The following is a 15,463-nucleotide window of genomic DNA, read 5'->3' as shown; positions in this document are numbered from 1 at the left end:
TAACAAATCTCAATCAACTGTTTAATGTTGTAGATAAACAATCTCAATGTGTAAATCAAGTCAAAATGGGAATAATGCAAAAATTCATTTTCTCAGAGGATTTTCATTGCTTTTCTTTTCTTTTTTTTTAAACATTTGCATATACTAGTGTTTCAGTAACAATCCCATCTTAGAGAAGATCAAAATAATTTGAAGTAGAAAACAAAAGGCATAAAATAACTTCTACTGTTAAATTACACAGCAACAGATTTTGGTCATTTTAATGCTTCAGACTCCGATGCAAGGCTACTATGTGTAAGCGTGCTGAGCCTCTTGAGCCCTTGGGAGAGAGGGAAAACACAACTTCAATTCTCTTGGGGGCTGCAGGATCCACTGCCTTCTCCTCTGGTCAGTGAATTATTTATCTCATCATTGACATTCCAAAAATGTCCAGTAAGCAAGATGTACTTATTATCAATCATTACAAGGGTGAGGAGGCAACCGTCAGCAGGCACTTGAACCACTGAAGATCAGTGGTTTGTATATCTAACAGATCAGTTAATCCGACTACTATAACATACTAGGTGTACACAAACTGCACCCCAACTGGTAAAAGTGCTTCCTCTCACACGAGATTCTGTACCTGATAAATTGCAAAACCTGGACTTGCGAACGCTTATGACAGCAACAGTGTTTTTCAAGAGTGCTGTTTTTAAAGTGTAACATTAATGAAAGTGAGAAGGCAGTATTTACTGGGACGCACCAGTGAACATTGAACACATAACAGATAAATGCATGATGCAATCTTAACAGTCTGCATTGACGCTTGAGGAATTAAGTTGAGCTCAGTACGTTTTCATCTCAGGTGTTTTTCGGAGCACTGAAGGTATCACTGGCCTGAAGAGATTAGGAGGATAGAAATGTGCAAGGGACAAACAAAACAGAATAAGTGAAATCATTTTTACAACTGCATTTGATATCTGTACAGACCAATACACTTGGCTTGAGGCACAAGTACAAACATACCGTATGTTTGTACATAGTACAGAAGCTACGTGCCGTAGCAGTCCTCAACACTGCACAGTCACATTGTCTCATTTAAAGAAGTTAGAACTGAAGAGGAGACAAAGGTCTTCCAGGCACTGCGCTATAATGGAAAAAAAAACAACCCTGTATGAGGCTTTTCTACCTACTGATTATCTCATTTGATGCAAACTGATTATACTTTTCTTCATAAGTAAAATATAGATATATATATACCAATAAGAAAGGCCACAAATGATGGTTATTAATGGAAAAACTCCACAAATTAATCAATAGCTTTCATGCCAAACACTCATTCGTTACTTTGTAGTACAGGCCACATTTGGAGTGTTTGGACGCTTATGTACAAAGAGAAGGTGTCAATGTGCTTCGTATAGGTCTTAATTCATATCAGGGTTGGTCTGTATGATACAACTCTTCACAATGTCACTGCCTCTCATATAGGAACTTCATAAGTTATTTGTAAGGCTTCAGATTTCTATTTACAGGCCAAAGGAAGAACGAGGACAAATAAGAGGTAACTTGACAGTCGTAAATGTACATTAGAAAGTTAAAATGGCTGATCATGTTATCAAAACTCATCATTCAGTAAAGTTACTGAGAAAGCATCTCAAAAAATTATGCAGCTACTGATATATATATATATTTTTTTGCTATTCTGGTGATTTCATTGATTGAGGTTATAAAAGCAAACACCCCTGATATTCTCGCAGAGGCACGCACTTCCTTCTTCTCACCGTCTCATAACTAACCAACAAGGCACACAATTAATAGTGCGTCTGCCTGACCGCCACCCCAGACTAGACAGATCATTGGTTCGAACAACAGACACACACATTCATTTAGATCCATATCACTACACAGCATTACTTTTAAAAATAAGGAGATTGCAGGGTGTTGGTATTATGATAGTTGACATTATTCAAGTACTCTTTGTTTGCAGCTCATAACAATCCTTCACCAATGGACGGAGAGAGAGAGAGACACCACGCCTCCTGATAATCTTTGCTCTCCAGCTCCATCACTTCCCAAAGTTGCCGAAGTCAGCAAAGGCATCCTGTTTGGGCTGTTGGACCATTGCAGGGTTCATCCCCATCCCCATCCCCATTCCCATAGCACCAGGCATGCCCATGGTCATACCTCCCTGTGGCATCCCCATGTTCATGCCCATCCCCATCATGCCCTGGTTGGGGGCCATCCCCATTCCCATCCCCATTCCCATTCCCATGCCAGCACCAGGGTGCATCATAGGATTTACGGGCGGTCTGACTGTTGTAGTTCCAAGGCTCATACTGGAAAATCCCTGGGAAAGCATGTTGGCAGGTGCTTGGTTGCCTGAAAACAACAGAAACAAATTCAATGAGTAAAAGTGCCAAATTTTTAAAATCACATTTGATTGACAGGGTGCTTTCAGGGGAGTGCCTGGCTACAGTGTCACCACTCATGCCAGATCTACAGCTTCTCTCACCATGTTGGAGGGTGTTGAGGCTGGGCTGGCTAGGCTTGGGGGCCTGCATGCCTGGGCCCAGGAAGTCCAGGCTGATGTTAACAGAGTGGTCTGACCAGGTGGAAGGGAGGGACGCTTTGGCTCCAGCACCCTGAGAAGCCACTCCCTGCTGCACAGGCTGGAGGGACTGCGCAGATTGCGGTTGTAGAGGGCCCCCCATGTTCTGGAGGGGCTGGCAAAGACAAAAAACAACCACAGATTCAGTGTTAGTTAGAGTAATATACAGTTAGAAGATGTGTAAAAGTTCTCACATTGAAACAAATGATGAAAAGATACAGTTTCAGGCCCTAAACCTTTAGCCTGACCCACTTAACCCTAATACTGTCAGTGAAAACTGCTACTGTCTTTTTCTGAACTCATTAAAACATACCCTTTAAAGTAACTAGACTAAAAGGGAGTGGTGGGTGTCTTTCTTTGTTTAAGTAGGTCAACAACCTTTTAACATGGAAATACAGTCGACATCCACAGGCTTTTGTTGGCTTTTTAATGTTTTTGTAACTCAAACCTGATTCTTCTCATTCTGTGTGTCAGTAACAGGAGGAGTGGGTGGTTAGTGGGTGGTCTCTGGGGGAGATGAGCATCTGGTGAGGCTGCATGTTAACCCTCTACCACCATCTTGTCCTCCATCTTTCAATCACATGAGGTATGTCTTTATCACAGACGCATACTGACTGTGGTCAAAAAACTGTAAACTGAGCAAATGTGTGGGTTTTTTTTGGTGCAAGAACAGTACTTGAGGTAAAGGATGTCCTACATTTGTTTGATATTTATTTCCTGCTTCATGCATATGCATAAAAGAGAAGGTTTTTGGTATTTTTATGCCTGAATATTTCTCAAAGCACTTTTATTTGATGGCTAAGTCCAAATCAGCAGGTTTGAAGATTATAAACACCAACTTGATTAAAACCAGCACTCGACATTGGTTGAGTCTGGTGCTTGTTACAGCTGAAATTAAAAATAATTCAGATTGATGGCAAAACAATCTATATCTATACCCGAGAGATTTTATTGGTCAACACAAATACTTGAGTGTAAAAATATTCCAAGCTTGATACCATGCAGATATGACGGCATTTGTGTATTCAAGGTAAAATTCTAACCATAATTTTTTTAAACTAATAAATCATTAATATATCCATAAACAAACAGATATATTTTCAATTGCTGGAAGCAGTGATCATACTCTGCTGCTGTCTTTTCATGGCTCCTTGGGTCATTATTGTCCTGAATAACAATGTCCATTCAAAACAAAGCCAGTGCACTGAAAGAAGTCCTTTTCACACATTTGTATTCCCACATGGAAATGAGGCATAAGCCTAGCAGTACCTTGGTTGAAGGTTGTGACAATTCAGCTTCAATATTGGTAAATGCACAATAAATACAGCATAGTCCACTAGAAATATAATATACTATAATGCACCTTTTCTAAATAACAAAAAGTGCGTTTTTCTAAAATATATAGTATTTCTTAAAATACTGTCATTCATATATTACACACACATTTTATATATATATATATATATATATATATATATATATATATATATATATATATATATATATATATAAAAATAAATCTGTAATATGATAATATTGACAGATAATATCAGCACTCTAATTTATCAGTCTAGCACTACAGAAACAAGTGTATGACTATTTTCCCACAGATTGTCTGCATGCACCTGCATCATTTATCTGCCCTTCATGACTCTTGTAATGGTATGTTTATCAATAAATTATTTAAAAAAAGGATGCGTGTGTATGTATGAGTGCAGTCATGCATACCTGTGACATAGACTGGGGCAGGACTGTGGTGCTCATGCTCTGTGTGCTGCTCATGCTAAAGTTTAGGCTCTGGGAGGAGGTGAGGGTCTGAGTTGGCCCCATCAAGTCAAACAGGTCTGCTGAGGCAGGACCTGAGGCTGGAGCTGACACTGGGGCAGGGGCGGGGGCAGTGGCAGGACCTGCTGTCATGGCTCCAAAAAGGTCATTTCCACTGGTGTCGACAGACTGAGCAGATGCTGGCATCTGACCTCCAGGGAAGGCATTCCACTCTCCAAAGTCTCCATTGCTGCTAGAGGCTGGCGCCGCTGCAACAAGAAAAGGAAAAAAGACAGTTGCATGAACGTCTGTTTGCGACCTGAACAGTGATGTTTGTATTGGGAGCTGTGTAAATAATTGCAAGGTTTGGCAAACAAAGGTCACACATGCAAATCTGAACCTGTTATTGCAATTAACAATAAACAGTTGAGTCTTCAGTGAGGCCAGTCTAGCTTTATCCAGAGCATTCTCAGTGACAACTGGTGCCATGTTTTAAATTTTCATTGAACTAGCTCTGCTTGTTGTCTGTCTCCCTCTCTCAATCTCTCTCAGCTTCCTCCACCCCCACCAACTTCTTCCTATGTCCCTGTCTCCTTGTCATCCATAACAGGAGTTGATGTGTGTCTGTTCTTGTTATGCAGAGCAGGTAGCAGGCTCCATATGGCCAGGGCTCCCTCCCAGCATCCCTCTGAATATTCTAGCAGTATGGCTACAACAGCACAGCACACACATGCACACACTATCAAAAAGAAAAGGTCTTGAAACCAACCAGATCCCGAGGAGAGGCTGGCAGAAGCAGCAGATGAGGAGAAATCAGCAAATCCAGAGATCAGGTCTGCATTGAGGAATGGACATAAACAAGTCAGTTTCAAACAAGAGAGTTCCAGGTGTCATTCTAACATAGTTAGCATTCCTTCAGTGTCAGGAGTGTAGGAGGGAGAGGAGGGGTAGTGGCAGTGGATAGGTGGAGAAGACCGAACATCTGTTCAGCGCTCCCGCCCTCTCCATTCACCAGGGACTACTCCAAAAACATCTGGTGCACTTAGTTCTTATACATCAACTCCCTCCCCCGGCTGTCCCCAAAATCTGAAGCTAGCACCAGCAGCTGGGCACTGTGACTGCAAACAGAGTCTAGTCCTGTAGTCACTGTGAAGTTGTCTTTTTTGCACAATGCAATAACACTGAGAAAACTCAGTTATTCCTGGATTTATCGGTGGCTAGCTTCTTAGTCAAGAATATGCAACAATAAAACATATTTAGAGCTATTTTTGCTTTTGGGCAAAAACTAGCTGTTTCCAGTCTTTGTGCTAAGCTATACTTAACATTTCTTGGACCAATTTCTCTTCTGAAACCACAGAAATACAACCAATATCAATCTTCTCAGCTAACACAATTTCCCAAAATGTCAGTATGTCCTAAAGTTAGTTACACTGTACCTGTAGCAGCAGGCTGGCTAGGTGTTGTGTCCACCATTAGCAGGTCAGCTAGGCCGGCACTGGATGGCTGAGGGGTGGCTGACTGGGGCTGGAATAGAGAACATACACAGAAGGATCAGGAGAAAGTGCATACATACCTACACCCACACCAATAAAATCTTATCTTATCTTGACTCATTCTCTCACTACCTGTTTGGTGGTGGTGTCTGGGCTCTTGTCTCCTGTGTACTGGGCTGCAGCCCCCAAGTCCACTTTCCTAGATGGGACACCTCCTCTCTTCCGTGTTGCTGTAGTCTCTGTTGCTTGGACTATTTGTACACTCTTGGTGGTAACAGTCTCCTCTTCATCTTTGAACTCCTTACCTGATTGGCCATTGTGAGAGGAGCGGCCTCTGTCCTCCTCATTGTCACTGAGATAGAAAGACAACCAGTTTCATGAAAACACATGAAACACATTTTTCCCAGCAGACACAACATCTATCACAACTAACAGCACCTGGATCCAAACCCTGAGTGAAGCCTTGTTGTTATCTAGGCTATACAAAGACAAGCTCTTTTCTTTTGTACTTTTTCCTGTCTTTCTAGATATGAATCGCCTGATCCATATTTTTAACATTAGGTTTACATGTATATTCATACCTAAACTGAAAAATACTGATGAAAGGTTTAGCTCAAAAATAAGAATTGTGTATTTCTTCTCTGATCATTATTGAAATAAAAGGTCCATTCACTGCTGTGTTTACAAGCACTGATGATATAAATACCATTTATAGGTCTTGGGTCTAGTTATTGTTAGTCCTTCTTTGAAAGGCTGTAAATCAGTTTGGGAGTGATCGCAAATTCCAATCTTTTTGAATTTTGGTGGTGGGGGCCATGATTTTGTTTATATTTGGAACATGGTTTGTGCCTTTAAGTTTAATATGGTGCAAAGCATAACATGATGACTCCTTCTCCTACCTAAATCGGTCTGGTGAGTCGTCTCTATCCTTCTTCCTAAACCTGCTGATGGTATCGTCAATGGTGCTGCCGATTTTGTCGCTGATTTCTCCCAACTTCTCGCTGAAGGGGAACTGCCCTTTATTCCTTTCCCAGTCATCATCCCACTTTCCCCGGCTATCGCTGGAGTCATACCTGTCCCCCGCTGTAGTGAAAGAAATCAAAGCAACAGGATTAGGAGATAGAAGCAAGAGGCAGAGGACAGGGATTTGATCATAAGCCAAATATTTTTGTTAAATGAATTGAGGGTGGTTTATATTACTTGCTCAACTGAGGACTTACAGTAACTTCTGTATCCCATGCTGTCAGAGGATACTCCAATGTATTTGTCTTTGGTCTTCTTTGCCTTTTTCCTTTCTTCCCTCAGCCTGTCATCATCCTGGACAAACTCCACCATCTCCTTCACCTTCTGACGCACATTCACGCCTTGGTCCTTCCCATTCTCATCTACAAAGAAACAAAAATTGAGATAATATACTTAATCAGTGATATTTGGTGCACACACACAGAGTAAACATGAACATCTCCATACAGGGAAAGCTGAGTGTTCTTGCTTGTAAACAGAACCTTAAATACACACATGGTTTAGAAGGATGAAAGCAGCTTTAGGGGAGAGAGTGTGTGTGTGTGTGTGTGTGTGTGCGTGTGTGTTTTAAGGGTTTGTGGAATAAGCAGTGCTTAGGGCCTTCATCCACTCATTACAGCTCACACTGAAGCTTTTGTTAATACACATTCTGCCTAGAGAGAGCCTCACCTCATCAAAGCAGAACTTGAACATGAAAGTGATGAGGGATTGTGAGTGTTTTGTTTGACAAGCTTGTGCATACACTACTCCTCCAAAATGCAGAAGAAAAAATGTTATAAATGAGTGAAAAGATAGAGGGAAAACATCAGAACGACAGCTTACCTACGAAGTGGTAGCTTTCTAACGATCTCAGGTCATAGAGATGTTCTCTGGCACTGGTGACAACCCTCTCTGATCCGTTCCTGATTAGATGGGCCAGCAGTAGCAGGGACTACGAGTCAAACAAACAACAATTATAGCACAAGGTGATTAAACTTTGATGCCTATCTTGAATCTTGAAGGTTTTATGATCGTTTTTGCAAACCAACTGCTCTTGTTTGTTAACTATTAACCAAATATAATTTCAATTACAACTTCCGTCTTGACTTAATATTCATTTCTCTTTTTTTTTTTAAAGCTTGTTGTTGATACCTGATTTTTGCCTCTAAAGGATGAGCAAAAATTTTTGGTTGAAGTTTAGTTGAAGTTAACAGATGGCAAATTTTTTTAAATGGTCACAAACTGTACGTAGTACTGAGGCCTTCAAGCCTTATGTCGTAATTGCATGCGTGTTTGTGGGATGTTGCAACAGTGCTGTGGCACACCTTGTAGACTCTCCTCCAGTTCTTCTTGTTGTCCCTCAGCATGCGGGCCCACAACATGTTCATCACCTCTGGAAACTGCTCATACATGAAGGTGGCTCTGATCACAGACACAGTCAGAGAAGAAAGGGAATGAGGGGGACACATTGCTTTTGGCGACAAAGGTTTTGATTTACAGTGCATGACAACCAATAATTCTATTGGTTTGTCCTTTAATAAATTAATTATAACCAAACAACCCCTTGAACTCTGCAGCTCCAGGAACTAAACTTAGGAAATGGGTACAACTGGTTTCTGCTGCACATTTGTGTTTCCACTGCATCTCAAGAAGGCAAGGATTAGCTAAATTAGGTCAATACAATATTAAAAAGTGACAGCTTGATATAACTCATTTCTGTATGCAACGAGACAACAACAGTAAAATTGGAGAAGGTTGAAGTTATTGTTTTGCTCTCAGGAATTTTACAGTTATGCGGCTGTGATGTTTGAATTAATATAGGAAAGGAGAAGTGCAGAGGTGAAAAGAGAGACTGAAAGCAGGGCAGGACTGTTTCAAAAGTACCAAAAATCTCCTTTTCTGTTTTAGTATGTAACCACAATGAAACAATTACACAGTTAAGTTTCAGTCAGTTTTGTTTCGTCCACTCTCTCTAGTTGGCTACATAATCATTGTTTAAATGTCAATCACAACAACAACAGAAAACTTTCTCTCCCTTGTTGTAATAGTGATACTACAACCAGTGCTTGCAGCAGTTTGAATTAATTGTGTACACATGTAGAGGTTGAGAGACTTGTGTTCAGCACTGCCAACTCCTTCTCCAATAGTTACTGGCAGAAAAGTAATATGTTGGACACCTTAGGACTTTTGTGGGCAGGGACGATGGCCACAGAACCAAAACTTAAAATGGGTTCCTATGGTTGAAATGGACATTCATTTCCTAAGCTCCAAAAAATGTTCTTGGAAAAGTTCCTGAGGTCAAAAGGGGCTTTAAGATAATCTTTCTGCAGTTCGAATTTTATTTACAAATAACCTTGGTGCTTTTCAGTAGGACATGTTGTACAACACTGTGTGTTCTTACCTTGAAATTTCACTCATCAGTTGTCCTGATGGTCCCCAGGGGTCGTCATTGGTGGCCTCTCTGACTTTAGACTCCACCTCTGAGTAGTTCATCACCACGTTGGTTCTATACGGTAGGGTAAAAAAAAAATAATTCAAACATCACCTCCCATACTCTATGTCAGGTTTGGCTCTTCAGTTCAAAATATATTGCCTCCATTTTAACCACCAACATGGACGATAATAGATAAAGATACTCTCATTACAGCCACACCCATGTTCTTTAGCCTATAAAAAGGACAATAATACAATAGGTAGTGCTTGTGTGAGAGCGCTGCATCTAACCGATAGTAAAAACCAAAAACATGGGCCTAAACAAGCAAATGCAAAACTGCATCCAATATAAACACACAAATGAAGCCTAAAATGGCACTGAGTGAAACATAGCTGTGCTCATTGTGGGTGAACTCTTGCCTGCTGACATTCTAAGAAGTTTGGTAGAAAAGAAAAAAAAGGAACTCAAACAGGAAGAAACAGTATAGATGGCAGCTCTCTAATGATCTCAGGTTAATATAGAGTTGGTTTTCTATATCATTAGGCTTATCTATCTCATAAGGGATTATGGTAAAGAACAGAATAAACAGCTACACATGCACAATGTGTTCAACAAGTTTGGAAGGTTTGGTAGCTTGTAAGAATATTCAGAATCATGATGATTATACATAAACTAAGGAAAACCAAGCATTCGCCTATATCTATTCAATCAGACTACAAAAACCTACTGCTGCTTCTGGTAGGCTTGCAATATGTCCTCATATACAATGGAATAATCCTGATTAAAAAGGTTTGATAAAAAGAAAGTTTGAGTTATTGAATAACTATTCAGTAATGAACATATAAATTGGTTATCCAGCTGATTTCTAAAATGTACTGCTCCCTGAAGAACAGTGTATCCACCACACATGCTCTGCTAAGTGTACATGTGTCGCCATTTTTTGTGGTCAGTGGCACTGGTGCATTTTCATTTTGGTGACTGTTAGTTCAGTATCTAACTGCCACACTAGACTACAGAAGTATTATCTATAACCAAACATGCATCTTATTTCAGATAATTAAATGAGCTACTATCAGAGCTTCAACCCAAACATGGTGAGGCAAAACATTTGAACCCTGGTCCTCCTCATCCCTTACTTACTACTGCCACATCAGCAATGAAATGTACAGGGCCTGGAGAGCAGCATTGATTTGATGGTAGACTAAGCAGAGATACACCCTTTCTGTGGTTCTGGAGTCAGGCTGTATTACTACTCAAAGCTGTGGGATATGGTAACCACTCTGACATCATACTGTTTTTGTAAAAAAAAAAAAAAAAAAAAAATCAAGTCTATGCCAAGAACCAAAAAAAAGTCAAATCTGTTTATAATCAACCCCTGAGTTGGACCATATGTTACAATAACTTTGTGTGCTAAGTTACCAGACAGACGTCAACCCTTCTCTTGTATCAAACTGAATTTCAAACTAGGTCCAGTCCAGCTTCATCTGTGTTTATCAACATGGTGATCATGTCTTAGATCAGGGTTCATTAAGATTAATTTAGGTTTCCAATTATTTTCTGTGCTTTGTTACTAACTGGATATATCTTGGGTCTCTCCAGATATGTTTAGGTATATTGCAAAATGCTTCATGTTTGCATGAATTATGATGAATAACAAGAGGTTACGATGCAACATCTTATCTCTTCTCAGTGGTGGGCCTTGTCCTAGATATCAGCCAGATAAAACGGAAGTTGTGTTACTCTTTCACAGTGACACACTATCACACACGATTTCCGTTTGACTGCTGTGGTGCTGTATCTGCCAAAAAATCCCTATGCAGTTAAATATGAACCCAATTGTATTTGATTCTTAATATATCTTATGATTTTGTTCAAAGACATTTTTAAAACAGGATAAAACATTTGCTTGCATGCCATGCCTCAGCAAAAACTTCACAGCGTAACCATACAACAGGAAATTATGCCACACAGTCAGTGTTACAGACAGCTTGTTAACACTTAAATGATAATTTATGTAGGTGTATGCAAAATTGTGACCTTTTATGAATCTCTTAAAGCACAGGCTCTTTCATGGGCCAATATTTCTACAGAAATAGGAAGAAAATTCACGGGGAAACTCCCATTTCCTTCAATATTAGAAACTCACACCCTTCATTCTTTCTTTCTGTTGGTCTGTCCACCTCTCTGTCTCTCTCTGGTTAAAGCAACCCATGATCCAAGGGGTCAAACTCCAGGGAGACAAGTGCATTCAGTAGCAACGCCTTCTTGGACAAACCTAAGAACATGCTATTGTCTGGGTCTACAAAATTTGCCAACGAACCTTTGAAGGGAAGAAAACTTGTGCAATAGCCTACCACAAACCTACCATACAGGACAGCATGCTCACTTTTAGTCAGCAGCTAGAAGTAAACCAGAGTCCAAGGCAAAACAAAACACGCACAATCCCCAAGGTGTTGCCCAAGTTCAGTGCTCGCATTACAACTGGTAAATTTAAGCTACCAAACTACTGCTGCTGGCCAGGCAGCCTTGAACTGACACTGGAATCAAAACAATGCAAATGCTTGAGTTCACAGGCACCGAGGCCTCGCAGTATACTTTTATTACCTACTTTTTTGTCAGATTATTTACATATAGCCTACCTGTTGCCTGACTAGTTTTATCTTAGGTTCAATGAAAACCAGGTGTTGGAAAGGTAAACAGTAGCAGATGTGTCGTAGTTCACCTTAAATAATTACTTACAGTTTAGCTGTTGGGCATAAACCAACAAGTTTCACAACACCGTTGTATCGATAGCATCTGATAACAAGTGCCGATATAGCTCTGTTGTTTATCCCGTTGTGTTTTATATCACAGTCAAATGATAGCTCTACAGGTCAAACAAGATGTCTACAGATTATTGTGTAATTATTGTATACTGCAGCTTGGATTTGCATGTTCATTGTTGCGGCAACGGTCTTTTGAAGAAGTCGCTACAACGTATTTTTCTCCATATCTATTATAAGGTTTAGACATTTGCTCACACTGGAATCTAGTTTATGTTGTCTGACTAGTTCCACTTGACAAGCAGTCTAATGAAGGTCTAAAACAATTGTGTTGTGGCAGCAGGTAGTAACCCAACCATGTGTAAAGTTTAACCCCGACTTACAGTGTAGCTACAGTTAGGTGCCACTTAGCTACAAGTGGCATAACAATCATATCGAAGAGTAACGTATTTCCATAAGTGATGAAGTTTTCCTACAATATTTTTCATACAGTGGTGGCCGTGTAACGACTGTTCGTTAACGTAGAATGTTAAAACATTCCCTGCTAATTATTCAGCCCTGGAGCTGTCAAACTTGCTTAGCTGGCTAGCCTAGTCTGCTAGCTGCCTAGCCAGGAGGCTAAGTAATTAGCTTGTTAGCTTAGTGAGTTAGCCTGCACTGTCGGAGGAAACGTACAAACAACACGCTTAATTATCTCACAACAGTACAAGTGTTATATCACATCAAAACATGAAAGACATGGCGAAATAAAAGCCACAAAGAAAGGGCACTCGTAGTAAGAGGAAATAGTATTTGTCAAAGTCAGCTACCTAACTCGCTAGTAGCATACAGGCTAGCTAACTTGTTAAAAGTGACGTGACGTCAAAGTTTTGGGTACGTGTCTCTTTCAAACAGGTGAACTCAACACACAAATAACACGAAATAGACGTAATATAGCTGGGCGATACTCACGCTTTGTCAACCAACTCCCTAACCTTCCACATGTTCAGCATCTTGGCTCTGTGAAAAAAGGGCTTTTCTGCCTCGGCAAAACCCTTTTACTCCAGACGAACACCGAAACCAAACGTTCAACTGTGGAAAGTAAACTCTTCACCTCTCTTTCAAGACAGGAGGCGCAAACGCACCACCAGGCAGACAGGAAAGGTTAGGTTACTACGGGAAATGTCCCTGTAACGTCATCAGAATTGCGTAAAGCAGCATTGGAGATGTAGTTTCTAATAAGTGTTGAGGTGCTGCCATTGATACGCTGAGTACATTACCTTTTTATAGGTATAGGGAAACTCACAGTTGCTGTCAACTTGTTACACAATTATAACTAATTGAGGGGAAATAAAAACAATAGAGAAAACCACCTGCAAGAGGAGTATTAAGATTGAATTGCTCACCATTTTTCTGAGGATCCACTGGAATCCCATATAAGGGCCCCTGGACGTCGGCCAGATTAAACAACATGTAAATTATTATGATTTTTTAAAAAGTCTACCAGTAAGGCCTAGAGGTAAAATGTGGTTTAGTGTAGCTCTTTACCAGTCAAAACATAGGTATTGTGGTTTATTTGTATGTTGATGATGCATAAAGTGACCATTTATCCAGCAGTCGAGTCAAGTCAGTTTTATTTGTATTGAACCTTTCATACACAATGGCATTTTAAAGTGCTTAACATCAGCATGAAAGCAATGCATCAACATCATAAAATCGTTTTAAGGCAAAGTTTAAAAAACATAGAAATACAGCAACCAAAAACGAACACCAAATCAAGCACACAAACAAACAAACAAACAACAACAACAACAAAAAAACAATAAAAAGCTGAAAAACAGTTGTCCAGTCATTTTCTTACTTGACAAGAAATTGTCTAGACATAAACCTGAGAAAACAGAAAGGTTTTAAGTTTTCATTTAAATGTGGAAACAGTAGTGACTGATTTCAAGTCATCTGGTAGTTTGTTCCAAAGAGAGCTAGGGCACATCTATAACAATTTATTCACATGTGTATATTTGATTATTTGATATAGGCTCTATGTGTGTTGATTTTCAGTACATGTTGGGATTTCACTCACACACCGTTTCTCGCTCTCCATTGTAAAACTAAACCCTCACATTTTTGTCCAAATGTGCTTCAGCCTGCCCAAAACTGTAGCCTACATGATAGTGAGCAGGTCACCACCCTGTGTGCTCTAGGTCCTTCCTCATCTGGCATTCAGGCATGCTACAATGACCCAGTGATGTTGTGTGACAGGCCAGGCAGGGCACTGGCTGTTTGTGTCAATCCAGATCAATCACTCCCTCTTCTGGATGGACAACGTCATCAACGCTCAGAAAGGTCACAAGCTAGGCCTGATGTGGTGAGCAGGTAGGTCAGCATGGCGAGTGAACACCCTTGACTGACTGTCATCTTAAATATAGACATGATGGGCTTCTAGGAGTAATCTTATGAAGATAAATTGGTATTCAGTGATTAATTTATGTAAAGGAAGAATGAAATTACTTGCAGTAGTTGTTTTGTCTGCCTTGAAATATACTTCTGATTCTCATGTGACTGAGTGTATACAGAAAAGTATTAAGACTTTTTTGTTGTATTGATTGATATTGCGATGGGCAAGATAAGCCCTCAGACGCCCTACATCTGACAGGGTCTCTATTCTCTAATGATACGTGTAAATACGGCCCACGGCTTACACTTCTATTGGAGAGCAGGAAGAAACAACACAATAGCCAAAATACAACCCATTTGAGAAAAAAACAACAAGAAACAGCACTTAACGGCCCAGAATGCACTGCACCCAAGGGAGCAACCTCAATTACTGTTACACGTCCGAAGAGGAGAACTCTGGGAGAAGTGATTGCTGAGATGGAAATGGCTGTGTGTGTGTATGTGTGTGTGTGTTTGTGCATGTCTGAGTATGTTTGTGTGTGAGGAAGGATAGAAAGGCACTCAGTAAAAAAGATCTTTCAGAAACACTTTGCCTCGGTGACGTTGACGCGAGCTGTTGATTGACATGCACTTCTCGACAGAAACTAGAGCTATCAACCTATCTGCCACGCATTAAGAATGGCATGGTCCTCGGGGAGGGGCCTAAGTGGTAAATGATGTTGCTCAAGACACTCTCTGTCAACAGTGTGTGTGTGTGTGTGTATTTGTGAGTGAGTGCTGAGGATGGCAAAGTATTCAATCAAAGACTTGATTGAAAAACCCCTGTGTCCTTAAAGATCAGAATTCTGTATACTGATATATAGGATGCATGTGTGTGTATCCAGGGATGTGTGTGTGTGTTTTGTTCTAAATACAGTATAGTGCTACGCAGTCTAGGGAAAAAACTTAGGCTTAATTATAGAAATCTGCTCTCAAACAGTGTGCTTAGTGTCAAGGCAGACAGTAAGAAGTGTTGTAAACCCATAATTTCCGTCTGGATATTTCATAA

General features: G+C 40.3%; 1 protein-coding gene across 1 annotated transcript; it reads right to left on the bottom strand.

The window, feature by feature from the left end:
- Positions 1-7: 7 nt before the first annotated feature.
- On the bottom strand, positions 8-13,268 carry clint1a (clathrin interactor 1a). The gene is made up of 12 exons (XM_042419296.1): positions 12,994-13,268; positions 9,248-9,352; positions 8,172-8,268; positions 7,690-7,798; positions 7,065-7,229; positions 6,744-6,927; positions 5,977-6,196; positions 5,788-5,875; positions 5,121-5,186; positions 4,316-4,620; positions 2,492-2,702; positions 8-2,358 (listed from the first exon to the last, which is right to left on the bottom strand). Exons 1-12 carry the CDS (start codon positions 13,032-13,034, stop codon positions 2,045-2,047), a joined length of 1,905 nt encoding a protein of 634 aa, XP_042275230.1. The 5' UTR covers positions 13,035-13,268; the 3' UTR covers positions 8-2,044.
- Positions 13,269-15,463: the final 2,195 nt, after the last annotated feature.

Source organism: Thunnus maccoyii, chromosome 8, assembly GCF_910596095.1.
Source record: "Thunnus maccoyii chromosome 8, fThuMac1.1, whole genome shotgun sequence".
Classification (NCBI taxonomy): Eukaryota; Metazoa; Chordata; class Actinopteri; order Scombriformes; family Scombridae; genus Thunnus; species Thunnus maccoyii.
This window is presented reverse-complemented; position numbering and strand designations above follow the sequence as displayed.

Excerpts from the sequence above, each read along its gene's own strand:
- clint1a (XM_042419296.1), bottom strand. The coding sequence starts at position 13,034 with ATGCTGAACATGTGGAAGGTTAGGGAGTTGGTTGACAAAGC. Across the intron at positions 5,876-5,976 it reads CAGACACCACCACCAAACAG|CCCCAGTCAGCCACCCCTCA; the intron begins GTAGTGAGAGAA and ends TCTCTATTCCAG. Across the intron at positions 4,621-5,120 it reads CAGCCTCTCCTCGGGATCTG|CGGCGCCAGCCTCTAGCAGC; the intron begins GTTGGTTTCAAG and ends TTCTTGTTGCAG.